This window comes from Pleurodeles waltl, chromosome 4_1, assembly GCF_031143425.1.
Source record: "Pleurodeles waltl isolate 20211129_DDA chromosome 4_1, aPleWal1.hap1.20221129, whole genome shotgun sequence".
NCBI classification, from domain to species: Eukaryota; Metazoa; Chordata; class Amphibia; order Caudata; family Salamandridae; genus Pleurodeles; species Pleurodeles waltl.
The window spans coordinates 664,473,848-664,491,857 of NC_090442.1; the positions used below are offsets into that span (position 1 = coordinate 664,473,848).

Below are 18,010 nucleotides of genomic sequence, written 5' to 3' on the forward strand. Positions count from 1 at the left end.
ATCGATCACTCATTCATTCATACACTCACAGACAGACAACAGTAGACTACTTTTTTACTTGCTTTTCTTCCTTTGCTGGCAACTTCAAAGCTCAATGGCAGCAACAGGGCAGGAATATGGTGCTGGGCATCAAAACCAGCAAAGCATGATTTCCACCGAGAAACCAGAGCGAGCAGCAAGTCCAGGATTACAAAGGCGAAGGCCCACCTCAAGCACTCTCGCAGCTTCTGGAGAGGACTGGAAGCACAATCCTACCAGAAGCTGGCTCTGTGCTTGGGGTCCTGCCCCTGTTGCTCTGTGCTGCTCCTAAGTGGCATCAGTGATGCACTGGTGTGCACCCCGACAGCCACATTTTAGGAGATATACTGTGCTACCTTAGGCATGTGCAAAATATCATCTAAATACACAGGAATGTGCCTCTGTGAGGGGATCATAGTTGAACTACACTCCTCACACCCACAATCCAGGCATCCACCTACAGAGTGCTGTGTTTCTTAAATAACAATGTCTAGGTGGATCATCGATCAGCATCCCTTGAGAGGCCGGGAGGGCTGAGCTTGGCAACGCCAGTGCTCCTGAAAACACAAACGTTATATTTTGATGACCACTGTTAAGTTAAGTGATTAGCACGGTGTGGGCTGAGTCTCGGGGCGTTATGTGGTGCCCCACATGGTGCAGGGCCGCCCCTCAAAGCCCCTGTATAGGGGCCACCACTGCATACATTTTGTATCAATGTGATATTTCCATATTATTGTAAAGGAAGTAATTTCCTCAAATAAAGATGGTTCCTTTAAAGCAAGATGATGAATGTCACTATGAAGCCCATTAGTTTAACCAAGGAGAAAAATCGTCTCTTGTCAAACTAAAAGTGCCTTGTTTCCCATCATAAGATTTCTGCTCTTGTGAGCTATGGCTTGCATGCCTGACAATATGGGAATTTCTTAGTCACTCGCCTACATAAATGTATATTACAATAAAAGTAAACAATTATTTACAAGCATGCAGTGACTTCCTGCACTTGTGTTTAGTGTTTAGAATTTGAAGACCAAAAGCTTTAGAGGACTCGTGACGATTTCACAATTTGAAGCCAGATATTACTGGTGTTCTGCCCCAACTCTAAATAGCAGTGAACAGATACACCAACCTGTGTCTCCCCCTTATTCAAGACAGTCAACTGAAACTCTTCCTAGTACCTTCACGTTGACCTACATATTGTGGTGGATACAGATGCTGTTTAGGGAGCCCTGTGCTTTTTTGAATGAGAAATGTTTGACTATGCAATACGTTCTGATGCTGTTTGATGAGCTTCAAGGGTATCTCCAAGGAGCATCTCTTTTGTGGAACTCTAGTGATTTGACATGACATTGTAACACTTACCCGCTATTTGCAGGTTGGTCCCATTCATCCTCCAATCCGGGGTCATTAAAAGGATTATGTCGCTGCCGACTAGCAGGTGATAAGCTACCCTTCTGTTTTGGATTCCTCCATTCATATGTGTTGAAGTTGTATCCACCTGAAGCCTGGTAGCTGGGACCTGAAAGTTCATCACATTGTTATTTCCAAGCTAGCATCAAGACAGCCTTAATATCCATACGAGCGTGGCAGCATGGATGTAGCCTTCCCTTTCCCTAGAAGGTTGTACAAGTAAGTTCTCCCTGTCTTAGTACAAAATCTTACAATCACATTTAAACAGAAAAGTTTTTTTCTTTTTCAGAAACACTGTAGTTCCTACAAGTTTCACAACATGCCCAGATAATGCATTAACTCCATACAGTACTCCTGGCTGTGCCATGTTTTTCTTGATGGCACTTTCAACAATATTATACTCACCATCAACACTTTCGTTTTGTGTAACTTCTGACAGTGACGACAGACTAAGGTTGCTAGAATCTTAATTTTGATGATAGTGTACATTAGATATTCGCCAGACAACTGTACTTTTGGTCTCACTTCAATTGACCAAAATCACTGAATATAGTTATCAGTTTTAATTTAGCATTGCAGTACCCTGGGGGCAATGGACCAATAATATATTGAAATGGAGGATGTGGTGAAAGCAACAGGAGCCCGATTTTCAGCATTATGGGTAATTTTGTGCTATCCTATATAAATAGGTTTTTCTATGCTTGGGTCCATGAACAGAAATACACCGGCTAAGTCATAGAAAAGGTTGAATTTTAAATGTTGGTTTTCAAATATTTTTCAGAATATATTTGCCACTGCACCTTCCCCGACACAGATTTCAGAGCAAATTCACTGTGACTCCTGTGAGCCCTGCTGCTGTCATTTCCATATCTCCTGTAGCCTAGAGCTAGTTATATAAATTTTTATCTTGGTTTCAGTATTTATATTTTTCACTGTTAATATTTTTATCAGTGTAACTCACTGTTGCTTGCACAGAGATGCGGTTACAGATCTCTCCTGATTTGGTGTCATATTCAGCTTGAATTGTGCGTGGTAGAGTTCCACGCTTGGGTCTGTAACTGAGAATGTGTGCCCCAACACCCCCTTTATTTAGTTTTCTTTCTGCATGCTGATGCCAACACTTTGGGGCACATTATGGCATTGGCAGTGACTGCGCATACCGCCGCGGTGACGGTCGCCAAAAGACCATCGCCGTGTCAAACATGCATCCGCCAAATTATGACCACAGCCAGATTTCCGCCACAAGAAGGGTGGAAATCCAGCTGTGGCCATACTGGCGAATGGTGTTAAGGTGGCGCTGCTACCACCAGCAGCGCCACAGCAGTAGACTGCCTCCAGCCGTATTATGAAAAATAAACTGCCAGCAGCGCCCCTTCCCGTCCCCTGCCAGAAGACCCCATGGATGCAGGTAAGTTGGGTTTCCAACCGGGGAGGGGGTGAGGGGTGTGTGTGCATGAATGTGTGTGTGTGCATGAATGTGTGTGTAGTGTTGTTTGCATGCATGCGTGTATGCATGTGTGAGAATGCATGTATGGATGGAAATGGGAATGCGTGTCTCTGTATCAGTGTGAATGTGGTACGGATGTGCGCGTGAATGAATGGATGCATGTGTGTATGAATGCATGTATGCCTGTGTGAGTGTGTGTATGCGTGGTGAGTGTCTGAGTGTGCGTGTATGGGGGGTGGGGAATTGGAAGGGTGAGCGTGGATGAGGGGGGGCAGGGGACTGGAAGGGGGAGCGTGGATTGGGGCGGGGGATTGGATGGGAGGTAGCATGGATGGAGGGGGGTGGGTATTGTCTTGGGGGTATTGGGGGGGGGGGGGATGGGTGGTCCTCCTATCAGTGACAGGTAAAGAATTACCTGTCACTGGTAGGGCTTTCCCCATGGTTTTTGTGGCGTTACGAACAACATGAAAACCATGGAAGTAGGCAGGGTCAAAATGCCACCGCTGGTACATTAGCGGCCGCCGGGCTGGAGATTCTTATCTCCGGCCCAGTGGCTGCTACAGCCATGGCGGTTGGTGTGGTATACTGGTGAGTTGGCAGTAAGATACGTGGCAGGATGTCTTTTCTTGAAAGCAGCCAAAAGGGCGATCATGCAGCACTTTGTCACCTATGACTATAGTTTTCAGATTGAGCCAAGAGTCACAATAGAGAATCTGCTGGTGGGGGCAAAGTAGGGGCTGCACATCACTTCTCTATCTGTTGCATTCTGAACCTTTTGCAGAATGCAGAGTAATGATTCGGTGCTGGCCGAGGTGGACACTGTTACTGGACTCAAATTAAGGTTGTATTGGCTGTATGGTCTATGTGCATCAGGAGACTCCCAGAATTCTGAACTTGGTTTGAGGAATATGCCAGTATTATTGACTATTACAGGGAGTACTCTGGAAGCCGACTACCAACAAAGGGGGTTGATCTGATCAGGATTTTTTAATATTGTTTTGACACTTAGTCGAAGTTTAGTCTGCATCAATTATGTTTAATTTTGGAGAGAAAATGAATAAGAATGTCCATGTCCTTATGTGTGTTTCCTAAGATGCCAAAGCAGAGAATCAACACCTCAAGGATGGAAGTCAGTGTCTGGCTAGAAGTTCATGAACGGTTTTATATACATGTTAAAAGGTACTGGCAAAATGACGATCCCCAAGAAGCTATCAGGATTATCAGTGCATTAGAGGAGTAATTGAAGTTGGTTTGCAGGGATGTCGTCATTTTATGTTTTTGGATCCAAGTCTTTGCTTCCTAAGGGCCGATGCAAACTAACTGGGAAACACTTTCTCGTAAGCACAATCTGTTATTTGAAGTGATACTGATGCAGTTTGCTAAATTAATGTTCAGCTGCTTAGACAATGACTCATCTACATGTGTTAGGCTCCATACATAGCACAATATACATCAGAACTTGCATTTAAGCAACTTCTCATGAGATGTTTACCACATGATTAAGTACAATTACCATAATACCTTTTTGAAAACCTCCAAATTTGTGCAACATAAAGATGATATACGAAATAAAAAACTATGATTTAACTTTCAGATAGAAACCTGAAATAGAGAAAGGGCTATTAATGTGAAGATACACACTCTGCATTCATTGATATCTGTTTCTTGCAGTACAACCACAACACACGTTCTATTAGATCAGTTCAGTTGGCCATGAAAAGATGTCTATATATATTAGTTAGAAAGGATGTACACCAAGGTTGGATTAACAAGGTTTCTTTAATTCAGCAATTTAGTATTTGGTGGTCAGTTGTCTCAAAAGAGATTTGTAAAACTAGGAAGATGTGATCAAGGATGATGTGCTGTTGTAGTCCATGATGGATAACAATTATTAATTTATGCTGGCTGCAGTTATTTTTGGGCCTCTTCTTGGTCAAGACCCTAATTGACAGTCATTTAAAACAGTGGTTCCCAACCTGTGGACCCGGGACCCCTGGAGTTCCACAAAGCTTCCTCAGGGGGTCTGTGACTGCTTAGAAAATTAACTAATATTAACGGATTAATAAAGTATATTTCAAATAGTGGCTAGCTGTACAATTGAACATTTTAAAGGGTTCTGTAAATGTCATGTAATTTGAAATTGGAGGCTAAAAATAAATTAGTACCCTCAGATTTATTTGTGGGAGCAGTGCATGTGCATCAAACAGTATATATATTGTGGATGCTGTGTGGCTTCAATTGAATTTAGGAAATCTCCAACCTTCCTATTAAATATATATTTTTAATTTTATTTGTGTGCAAATTAAGTAAAGTATGTTATCATTTGTGTACATTTTTGATGAATGCCGATTTCTTTATTTGTTGTGAATTGTTTTGTGCTTCAAATCAATGAAAATGTTTAGGCCGGGGCACCTGGCTTCCATTATGGACTCAGTGAGGTCTCTTCAGATTCAAATAATGATTCAGTGGTGGTGCCCGGGTTCCAGTAATGCTAAAGGGGGTGTCCTCAGAAGTAAAAAGGTTGGGAACCACTTATCTAAAAGGTTACAGGTTTCTCTGTACTGGGAGTTCATTGGTGACTACATACATAGGGCCGCAGAAACTTGCAGGATAAGTCATTCATGTGCAGTCTGGAGAGCTAGAACATCTGTGACAATAATCTAACATGAATTTGAAGATCCTGGAAAACAAGGAGGGTACCAAGATGTATCACAGCTAGATAGCAGAAACCAACTCTGGCCATGAAAAAAATGCTATATGATGTGTGGAGAATTACTGCTGATCTCCCAGCAATGACTTAACCTTAGGCAGTACAGCTTGGATACCCTCATTTATAAAAGGTGGTTTTTTTTTTTATGAGAGCAGAAATTTGTATTTGTGTTACTTCACTTATTCTTCATTGTATTAAGATACATTTTGTTTTGCACGTTTTTCTGGATTTAACGCTGACAAGCTAGCATCAGTTTTTTTTGTTGATGCTAACAAGCATGGTTGTCGTGCTATGCTGAGTTCTTACTGCATTTTTTAATCCAGCAATAGCGCAGTTTATGACATGTGAATCTTTTGCTCAAGGGTGGTATCTGAAAGTCCCACTTTCTGGCATGCTTACCCGACTTTTTTTCCTGTTGTCGGTGTGTTTACACTGTTATCACTGGGATCCTATTAACCAGGACCCCAGTGATTGTGCTCGGTCATCTAAATTTGGTTGCCTTGGTATCCTTTATAACCCCACAATTGGCATACTGGTGTAAGTATGTAAGTCCCTAGTATCTGGTACTTAGGTACCCAGGGCATTGGTACACCAGGGGTCCCCCATGGGCTGCAGCTTGGATTGTGCCATCCATGGGAGCCCATGCAAACTGTGCCTGCAGGCTTGCCATTTGCAGCCTGTGTGAAAAGGTCCATGCACCCTTCCACTGCTGGTCACTACATCAGGTCACTGTAAGTCACCCTTGTGGTAGGCCCTTCCAGCTGTAAGGCCAGGAAGCAGGTCCCTGTGTATGTGGGCACCCCTGCAGGAGCAGAGGTGCCCCTACGAACTCCAGTCCCGATTCCCTGGACTTCGTAAGTATGGGGAAGCCATTTTAGCTATGTACTGGCCATAGGTCAATACCTATGGTCCAGCCACATAGTGGTAGCTCTGAACCTAGCCTTGTTTGGTATCAAACATGTCTGAATCATATCCCAATACTGATACCAGTATTGGTGGCATGATTCCATGCAATCTGGGGGCTACAGAGTATACCCCAGTATTGCTCCTACCAGACTTCCAGTGTCTGTGAGCAGCCCATGCTGCTGCAGCCCCTCAGACCGGATTCTGCCCTCCTGCTGCTTGACCAGCTCAAGCAAGGATAGGCAGAACAAAGGAGTACCTGTGGGAGAGGGGTGCAACCCCCTCTCCCTTGGTAATAGGAGTTACAAGGCTGGGGAGACCTCCCAACGCCACTGTCTTGCTTTGAAGGGCACATTTGGTGCGCTCCTTGCATAACCCAAGTTGCACCAGTCCAGGGGCCCCCAGCACCTGCTCTGGCACAAAACTGCACTAAGGAAAGGGAAGTGACCACTTACCTGTCCATCACCATCCCAGTGGTGGTCCCCAGAGCTCCTCCACATGGCCACTTGATTCTGCCATCTTGAAACGAAGATGGGCAGAGGCCTGTGGGAACATCTGGCTGGTCAGGTTAGGCAGATGATGTTAGTGACCCCCCTCAGATAGGTGGTCACTTTGCAAAGTAACCAAGCCCCTTTTTGGGCTATTTAGGGACTCCCTTGTGGGTGGGTCCCAAGATATGGTGTGCACAACTCCACCAGGACTCCTTTGCAACAACCTCTTCTGCTCCTGGCCACCGGGACAGCTGCTGGGCTTCACAGGAACCTAACAAGACTGCAATACCGATACGACCTCTCCTTGCACCATTGTTTCTGTGGCTCCTGTCAGCAACTTGCAATATTTCCATGCCTGTGCATCCTCTGAGGTTGGAAAGACTTCAGCTGCACCACAGAAGCAAGAAGAAATCTCCCTTGGAGTGAAGGAGTCACTCCCCTGCATCTAGAGGCACAAAAGGCAACGATGTTCGGCTGCTGGGATCTGCTGTCCTCTGGACCTGCGAAGATTCTCCAACACAGGTGGTGGTTCTGAGCGGTCCTCTGGGTCCTCTCTGCCTTCTGTCCAACTTGGGAGACGGTGAGCCCTTGCCTCTTCCTCCAGGACAGAATCTCTGTGCACCTCGACTGTTGCAGCAACCAAAGCTTGTTGACTCCTACTCAAAGGGATCTTCAGGCTCCAAGTAGCTCCATCATTCTACCTGTGCAAAGACATTCTCCTCTTTCCTGCTCCAGCAACATGGGACTCTTCTTCAGGTGTGCTGCTCGGGCCTCATTGCGATTTACTGTGCCTGTGTATAGGTTGCTCGTGGGGGTTCCGACTGCTTCTGCTGGCTCCCCTGTCTTCTTAGGGTCAGCCCGGACTCCCCTCCAAGGGTTGAGTCCCCAAGACCTTGCTGGTCCTCTTCAGCTCTGCAAATCTCCAACACTTCCAGTTGCATTTGCTTGTTGGTGGTCCTCCTGACTACTGACCCATCTGCAATCCTGCGACCATTGAAGGACAGCTCCTAGGTGACTTCAGGGACTCCTCAGCAGCTCCTGGACTCCGCAGCTGTGCTACATCCACCACACTTGATCTTCACCCACAGAAGGGTGGGCCTTGCCTCCTGTCCCACTTGGCCACTCCTGCATGGACTTGACTCTGCCCCCTTCTTTTGCAGGACTCTTCATCTGGAATCCACCTTTGGGTTCTGCCTGCCTGGTCCTGTTCTTGCAATATTCCATTTATGACTCCCCATGTTAGCCTATGGGACGGCCAAGTAACTTTCCCCTGCTCTCCTGGTCACTGGGGGTCTTCTAGATACTTACCTCTTGGGGTTTCACTCTCTCCCAGCCCATGGCTAACTACTCCACATCCTCTGGTGGGGGGGGGCGGGGCAGAGGGGGTTAGCCCATTCTCGCATTCCACTATTTTAGTATATGGTTTGACCCCCTCTCGGGCCTATGCTATCTTTTGCTGTTTCCTTATATTTACCTGTGTATATTTTGTGTGTTCTTATCTCCAGAAGTGGGGGGTGGGGGGTTGCCTGTAGTAATCTAGTTTGGTGTTTCTCTAATAAAGTACCTTTATTTTTGCAACACTGTGTGGGTCCTTTTGTGTGTGATAAGTTACTGTGTGACTACTGTGGTATTGCAAGTGCTTCACACTCCTCCTAAATAAGTCTTAGCTGCTCACCACAGCTACCCTAGAGGACATGGCTACCCAGACACTGTAACACTATCTAATAGGGGTTGCCAGGACCCAGTATAAGGTGTAACACCATAGGCTAGCCTCCTACAGGTGGCAATATGCATAATTTACATTTAACAAGATTTCTGTACTTATACACTTGAATCCTAAAACGTTTAGAGGATTTCCAATGCTCACATTTTGGAAGGAAATTCCCTTTTCACATTATGTATTGGTACTTATGTATTATGCTGAAGTACTATAAATCTGTACATTTTAACAAAGGCCTAATTTACAAATAGTAACACGCGTACAGAAGGAAGAGGTCAAATAGTAAAAAGAAAAGGTTATAAAACTAAAGAAAAGGTCAGCAACTAAGAACAGCACACTGATAAATTATCCGAAATAAGCTAGTTGAATCCATTGTTATAATTGTGACAGGACATATAATTTCACTTTGCACCTGCTAGTCGACATTCATGATTAGTTATTTCCGCTAACTATTGATCAGTGTGAAAGAGATTGGTCACTTTCCAGAATTTAAGTATGATTTCCTTTCACAACCATTAGCCAAATAAAATGTTTTATATTTGAGATCACTGAAAAATATATTTCTGGGGTTAACACTGAACCCACGTGTAATAAGGATTTAAATTCTAGTAAACAATTATCGCAATAAGTCCTTCTGCATTTGCCCCACAATTCAGTTAATAGCCACATTTTATTTTATATGTTTGTTCCAGTGAATGTCATTTGGAAAGTAAGGCATATTTGTTGTCCCCCTAGAAATGCTTTGCTTTTGTTGTTATGTGTATTGTTTTTAAGTGTGCTTTAACCTTATCTTTAGACTACTTCTCAAAAACAATCACCTTTAACCCTAACAAAATAGGGCCGGATAGCCACTTGCTGGTGATCCACACATCTCTACAGAGATGTGAAAAACTCTTGTCACCGACTGTAAACCAGATGGTGTTGCTAGGCTACTGGTTTCATGTTTGATATAGTCCAAGTCTCTTTCTCCTGTACGAGCTGTCTCACCATTTGTTATTCATTATTTTTGGTGGCTTTCAATGTGATTTTTTCATGCTAGCTGCTTGCAAAATTCTGGAATACCTTCCATATGTTTACATAAATATGGCACCTTTCACGGGTCACTAAAAGGTGAGTGATTATGCAGTCGTGTGTTGGGAACAGAGACTGCTCTTCCTTGTTTTATAAGGCCTAAAGACAGTGTAAAGTCTTGTGTATTTCTGGTAACTGAGACAAACATTCTACAAGTTCTACTTTTGCCTAGTGGACGAATTCAAATGAGTATTGTTTAAGGATCAATTGAGCCACTAAGCCCTACCTTCAGAGTTTCTCTCCAGTTCCTGTTTGCTGACCTTTCCAGAGTGAGAAGCTAGCATCATTGTAGCAACAACAAACATCCATTTCAGGTTTTACAAACTCTAAACAGACAGTGCTGCTTACTGCTACTACAAAAGAGGCTACTAAAGCCCAGCCCTCTTCATCCCAGGGGCGTTTATTTATTTTGGTGTTCTGTAAAGCCTACACGTTGCCTTCCAACCTCTTAGGTGCCATACTGTCCACTGAATATATACAGAATATGATCCTGAACAGATTGACTGTTGTAACCTGATCCGAGGTGCGTGATAATCTTTCAGACATGTCTCAGTCACTAGCTGTATTGTAAAAAAAACCAAAAACAAATAAACACCTCAGTTGAAAGACCTACTAAACGCACCCATTCTAAAGTCTCATGACGTGCATCAGAAGAATGAACTAGTCTAAGTACTCATCCCGCCCTCTTTTCATATTTAGTGTCCTATTTTTACCTCACTCAGGAAATAAGGCTTCTTGTCTTTTTTCTACATGACGGCCTTTGAAAACATTCTGAGTGAATTTCAAGTGTCATCAGTCCAACAGAGCATTATACTCTCCTAGTGAATTCATGTTAGGGCATGCCACGTGGTTCTCCCCTCACATTTGATTTTCCTCATCACCGAGATTTCAAGAGCAGCATTCTGGGGTACTTCGTCGATTTCACCTTTCCCTAGGGCCAAGGCATAACTTTCTTTGACACCCCTTCACCTGAACCCTTATTTGCTCATAAACTGAAATTTCGAAATTGTGTTAACCCGTTCCTCGCTGGATCTGCCTGGAACGAATGAAGGCTGTGATGACTGCCGATATCTGAGCATCGTACAGATGGTTTACTTTGTTTTGCTAGTCTTTATTCAAGCACTCTGTGAATTAAATCCAGTCACCCTGGGGGAAAGTAACAAACTGGGAGCCGCAGACTTCTACTTACGACCCAGAGTATTGGAAATATTGCCGGATTCTCAAGTACCAGGGAACTAAACACTTTTTACTGAAAATGAATTGATATGCCACAGCCTGTGCTGTATCCCAACAGAGCACGCACTCGCATCGCCATAAAGCAGGAAATATTTATGGTTCAATACTTTATTGGTGTCCTGGTAGCAGCAAAACTGACAGCCGCTCCTGGCCGAAGTGATGAAGACTCGCCGTGCGCTGTCAGAGGAGCTGAGGAATGGCTGCGTCCCGGCAATGTGAGGGCAGCTCTCGGGTGCGCTCCGTTCAAAAGGGAACAGTTTGACCCTGTGCAATTCGAGGGCACTGTGGACAATCCTGTTTACAAAGCTCCACAGAAAAAAGATGCTTCTGGCTCACCGCTTCCACTCAGAATCAGACCATATTTTGTTAGACGCACAAAAGGAGGCATCTGCTGGGAGGTTTTTCTTGTTTTTAAACATTAAATCATAATTTATCCTTAAAGCATACTTAAAGTCAATTTACAGTGGAAGTTATAAATCAGTGAGGTGAGGGGGGCACTGAATGTTTTCGCAGTTCCGGTATAAAATCAAGATTTTATACCGAGACCGACAGAAAACGCATGTAGAACCACAAGATGTTCCAGTCTAAAAAGAGCTCTCCAGTGTGCAACACAAGCACCAAACAGAACGGTCCAGTGTGTAATAGTGCGCTAAATGGAGTGGCCCAGTGTGTAGTAAAGCGCTAAACTAAATGGTCCAGTGTGTAACAAACTGCTAAACGGAATGGTCCAGTGTGTAATACTGCACTAAACGGAATAGTGCAGTGTGCAATAAAGCACTAAATGGAATCGTCCAGTGTGTAGACAAATGCTACATGGAAGTGTTTAGTCTGCATCTGGACACTCAGATCTGTGACCGATAAAGACACTGATGCACATTATGGGGCAGATTTAAGAGTCCCTAGCACCTCCTTGCGCCACATTAGCGTCATTTTGTTTATGCCAATGTGGCCCAACGAGGCCAAAATCGCCACACCATATTCACAAAGTGGCGCAATGCGTGCACTGCGCCACTTTTTAACCCTTTGCGTTACATTATGCCTGCGCAAGGCATAATGTATGCAAAGGGGGCAATTCCCCGTTTGGGGGGGTGAAAAAACAGCACAAAGAGATCCAAGAAATGTCTTTGCATCATTTCTTTCAGTACTTTTAACGCGTGCTCAGAGCATGTGTTAAAAGGAGGCACACCACTGTTTACAATTGCAGGATCAGCATCATAATTTTGCAGGATCAGCATCATCGTTTTTTACGCTAATCCTGCAAAGCTTTGAACTAGCGTAAAAAATGTTGGCGCTAGTTCCTTAACTACCGCTATGCTGCACCGCATATTAAATACGGCGCACACATGGTGGCGTTAGGTGGCGCTAACGGGTGCAAGAAAAGTAGAGTTGCACTAGGTGCAGCACCGTTTTCTTAAATCAGGCCCCAAGTATGGTAAATATTTCAAGGACTAAACCACTGTGTGCAAGTGGGGAACAGTGGCCATAGTACAGAAACTGCACTTTTGAGGGCTATGGAATATCTTTAATTGGTCCTCGATTAGGGTGGCTCGGCGGCACTCATACTCCTTGATCTGAGTGCTGCTTTCAACACTGTTTCCCGTGCTATTCTACTGCAACGCCTGGAAGAAACTGGCATTATTGGAAATGCCTTAAAATGGCTTGCTTCCTTTTTAGATGAGAGCGGCTTTCAAGTCAGCGAGGGATCGTTTTAACTCCACCATTGATCAGTTGAGGTGCAGAGTTCCTCAGGGATCCTCACTGAGCCCCACACTTTTCAATAGTTATGTACGTCCGTTATCAGACATCATCAGTGCCTTTGTGTTCACAATGGTGTCATACACTGATGAAATACAGCTGATAGTTACGCTGTCCCCAGATATCATTGCCACCTCAACAAAACTTAACAGAGATGGTATCCCAATGGACAGCGGGCTGCTGCCTAATGCTAAACGGAGAGAAAAACAGAGGTGATGGTGGTAGGTAACAACCCATCCTTTACCCAAGATAATTAGATAATCGCAGGTGAACAAGGTAGCTGGTAGGTAGGGAACAACCCATCCTTTACCCTAGATAATCAGATAATCACAGGTGAGCAAGGTAGCTGATACCTGCTTTGGTCTACTAAGAGCACTTAGAAAAAAAAAAACTGATGACTTCTGGCTGATTCCAAAAGAATTGTGATCCAAGGGCTGATCTTACTTCAACTTGACTATGGCAATTCACTCTATTTAGGTAGTCCCAAGGTGGTGATAGGGAATCTTCAAATCATTCTGAATGCCGCAGCCCAGAAGGTATTAGGGGTTCTAAAATCACAGTCAGCCTGGGAAGCACTTAAAGCTCTCCATTGGCTAGCCATAAGCAGCAAATTACAGTTTAAGGCACTCTGCCTGGTACATCAGGTCAAACATAAGGTGGGGCCAAAAGTTCTCCACCAATTGATCACACCTTATCAACCCAACAGAGTCCTTGGATCCTGCAATCTTGATCTCTTAGCTATGCCCAGGATAATTAGAGCTGGGTGTGGGGGTTGATTGTATTCATATCCTGACCCTACGCATCTTTTCTCATAATTTGTGTGCTTTTTTATTCTCACTGTTCTTCCTGGAGCGCTGGGAAGCCAGGTCCCAGGTAGCCATGAGCTTTCTAAATTTGGTGAATTTAACTGAATCAAATTGTTATGTGGTGGTACTTATCATTGAATCTCTGTCCTTGCAGTGAAATCCATCCAACTACCATCTCGCTTCTCTTCTCAGCACTTCTGTGTGCCATGTCAGTCTAACTATTGCGTCTCATGGGTTTTCTACAGATTCAGTGGCACAGCAGCCACATGCACAGGCTCAGTCCTCATCAGTGGAACATCCACTCATCACAGCACCACAGTAGAGGACCTACACCTGCAGAGATCCTAAGTGGGCAATACCCTCTTGCTTTCTCCAAATGAACAAGGGAGCTGTGTCACCTAATTCAGCACAGAAACCGGAGTGCATTCTGAAGCAGCAGCTGGGTTGGGGAGGGCAATGCCAACTCCCATAATTTTATCAGTGCTCCAATGCCCCCCCAAAAAACCCTCCAGAAATCCAGGGTTGACTGAGAATGGATGGCTTGCCAGAGCCCCAGAGAAGGGCGGTCTCCCAAATGCTTGGTTGGCTCCATCCCCTGACAAATACATTTGTAAGAGGACTTTGAACTTACACTATTTTAGTCTAAAAAATACTTGAAATTAGTTAACTTCTACACAAGTCTTTTCCGGGGTCTCAGCAAGATGAAATAAAACTTTCGAAACACTGAGGCCCTCATTACGAGTGTAGCAGTCTCATGACCGCCACACTCGCGATGGCGGTCGGACTGCCGCAGACAGGGCGGTCCGACCGCCCTATTATGATGATGGCAGATGGGCCACGGTCCAACCGCCGGCACCACCAGTTTGCCGCCTGTTGTCAGCCTGACGGTCGCAATCTGCCAATCAGCGCTGCCCTGGGGATTACGAGTCCCCTTTCCATCAGCCTTTGCATGGCGGTCTCACTGCCATGCAAAGGCTGGCATAAAAGGGGTGTCGGGCCCCATGGGGCCCCCTGCACTGCCCATCATTATGGGCAGTGAAATGTGTGACGATGCACCACCACATTGCCGCCAGCTTGATTATGAGCCAGCGTCAATAATGTGAGTTTTCCGCTGGGCCAGCGGGTGGAAAACCTGTTTTTGGCTGCTGGCCCAGCAGAAAACTCCTAATATGGCGGGCAAATGTCCTCCATTACTGGCGATCTTTTGCCTGCGCGGCTTCGAAGTCGTAATGAGGCCCTGAGTATTGCTGCCTGGAGTCTGCCTTGTTTTGAAGTTGGACTTCCTGCTGTATTAAGCCAAGCATGTGCAGCGGTGGATTAATTCATTACATCAACTGAAAGGTATGAGGAGACTGGAAGAAGGAGATGGTGCCACAATTGCACTGCTTTATCAGAAAGGAAGTCTGGCCTGAAAACAGGGTAGTGCCCTAGGACTAACACAGAGCCTTATAAGACGTTTATTTCCCCTTGAAAGACAAGGCCACTCAAACAATATAAAATCAGTAAACCTCCATCCAAAAGAATCAGGTCTATGATGTGCCTTTACATAAAGTCTCAACATTCTGAACAACCCCATCCAATTTTCTATTTTTTGATAAAACCAAAACTTTGTAAAGAAGAACCATTTGAACCAAAGTCATAAAGTTTAAAGAAGGTCTGATTCATAAAGACATTTCTAGGAGTAGTTCTGACTTCCGATTTATTCCTTAATGCCCAGAAGTGCATCCCACCTACTTATAGAAGAAAATGTAGCCGGTCAGGCATTACATTCACGGGACAACAGGACATTGCTGTATTATCATATTAGTAACCAAGATCCTTCTGCTACCTGGTGCAGAAATTAGGATGTGATCTATGGTAACTAAAAGCAGGAAACACCTTTACTTGTTTAAACGTTTCTGGCAGACCAAACAAACATATACACAATAAAAGGGGAGCCAGTAGACATGCCTGCCTCTAAACTATTCGGGTTTTCAATTTTTTTCACCATTCCCAATTAGACCTCTTTAAGAAATGCACCCGAAAAACATGTGAACAGCTTTTGCTGGCTTTTACATACCTGGGGGAATTCTGAATTTAGAATTGTAATCCTTCAGGTTGGTTAATCGACCTTATTATAGGCTTTGGAGAAATATATGGAACAGGCACGTATTGCATGTGCTAACCCCTCTAATCTGTACATATTTCTGAATTATTGCATGCAATATGAACGATTGACACAACCAGGGCAATTGGCAGAAAACTCTGACTGCTCTAGAGGAATTATCCTGCTCTTTTCACCTCATCTTTGAAGGAAACCCAGCAGATCTTTACAAAAAGCAGCCCCAGTGATTCCAGCACAGTGACTGTATGATAATTCTGAGCAATTCTGAACAGTATTTATTGATTCTCTTTTGCAAAAAGGTGCTAAGGGGCTTCCTCGTCATGATTTCGCTACACATGCCTTTGTAAGATGATTTGTATAACATGGTCAATATATATATACATTATTTATATGAATGCCATATTTCTGAGGTGGTTGAAATGATGTCTCTCCTTTGTCAGCCCTGGCCACAAGCATCAAAGGTGTCCCTCTCTCGTTTTAAAATGCCAGAGTGACTTCCAGATGCGCCACTGAATCTTGTCATTTCGGGCAGTACTGGTATTTTTAAATGCATTTAAGTATTTAAAAGAGCACAAACTACGTCCTAGGAACAGTTGAGCATTTTACAGAGAGTCTGTAAATAAAACAGTATTCTCTACTGCTGGTACTTACGCTCCACAGTTACCCTTACGTGTGCATGCGTGGGTGGAGGTTGTATGGCGTGTGTTCTGTACTGAATGTATTCACGCACGTGCTTTTGTTGGCTTTTCCTTTTGTATTGACCGATAGTCCTAAACTGCAGTGTCATTTGCCTGGGCATTTCTGAGACTTTAAAAGCTGAGTCTTTGGTTGACGCCTGCAAACCCACAACCCCATAAACAGAAGTCTGCTGTGATGGAGAAGGACAGACACAAGACTGAGCGACAAGACGTTAAAAAAAAAGAAAAAAGAAAAGCTGCTCTACTTTCTGATCCGGGGAGAGACTTGCTTGGCACCGCGTTCTTCACTTTCAATATTAACCTGTCACAGCGTGTTTGCTTTAAAGAGATTATTTACGATTCAGTTGTCAGTCGCTGGTCAATAAAGGGTGGGGAAAAAACTACCTGCTGAAATAGCAAGAGCTTCTGGGAGTGAAAATAAGTCTTATCGGCGCCTTCAAATTCATCTTTCTATATGCAGTGTGATTACTTTGGGGGGATTACAATCCCACTTCAATATAGAGGGGAGAAAATAATAAAGAAATAGATTGGAGCTGATGAGATAATCTCTCTCTAGCACACACACTCATTCCTTCATTAGCGCGTGCTAAATCACCGATGGCGCCAGTCGGTGTCACCATGGCGAGGCTTCCAAGCTCAAATTAATGAACTCCTTCAATGGGTAATGTGCCTGGGATCAATCTGAGCCTGACGGGTAGGACTCATTTATCTGTGGAGGGCACAAGCAAACATTAGTACAGCCGGGGAAAGCAAGATAAATAATATATCGCAGAATATTTCACGTCATGTCTGTACAAGAAGAATGGCCGCCGCGCTTCGCTCGCGCGCGCACTAATGGGATTGCAGGTCCTGCCTGGTATTGATACAGAGGAGCTTTTGGTGTTGAGCCTCACGTGACTAGTCAGTAGTTTTGCCAAGAGATATTGCATACGCCCAAAACAATATTTTTCGAATATAGTTCCAGAAATTACAGTGTAAGAGCAAGGCCAGAGCTGGGTAGTAAATAAGGCTGGGCACAGAGCACGCCAAGGGTCCACTGCTGTCATTAAAGTTTACTTTATCATGTCCACAAAATCAACTTTTTCTTTTTGCAAATTTTCCTCGCAGTACGCTCTTTATAAATGTTTCCCACACTTTCAAAAACAAACCATTTGAGACACAGGCTAGGCACTCAACTTCTCCACACCAAATTTATTTCAAACATTCGTTTTTAATCTCCCATGGTAACTAGTGCACTCTTGCCTTTTATAGCCACCTCCACTGTTTAATGTTTTACTTTCTCTTTTAAATTTGTCAAGTTGAACAATTCCCTATTTTCTGGAGGAAGCACTCCAGCAAGCAGAGGAAGTAAAATGCAGATATGACACAGCTGGGAAGTCTGCTTGTAATGTTGTAATTTTTATGTGAAAACATTGACAGTGCAGCTGCCACACAGACCTGTTGATTACAATATACTTATAATGGGCTTTGTGTCTGGATCTTTCAACTGCTGACTTCCCTCGACAAGCCTCTTTCAGCCATTGGCTTGAGACTTTGTCAATCATGTCTTGATTCAGCCACTCAAGTATTCATCTCACACCTAATGCGATTGGTTGTTTGATTGCACTCTCCAGTCTCTGCTTCATTGCTTGCATTGAACTGCAT

At 44.1% G+C, this 18,010-nt stretch overlaps 1 protein-coding gene across 21 annotated transcripts in view; it reads right to left on the bottom strand.

The window, feature by feature from the left end:
- The window catches only part of GRIP1 (glutamate receptor interacting protein 1), a 1,044,357-nt gene that overhangs the window by 59,582 nt on the left and 966,765 nt on the right, over positions 1-18,010 (bottom strand). For all 21 annotated transcript variants that reach the window (XM_069229162.1, XM_069229153.1, XM_069229151.1 and 18 more), the window contains one exon: positions 1,378-1,534. In XM_069229162.1, the coding sequence (XP_069085263.1) occupies positions 1,378-1,534 (157 nt within the window). The remainder of the gene's footprint in view (positions 1-1,377; positions 1,535-18,010) is intronic.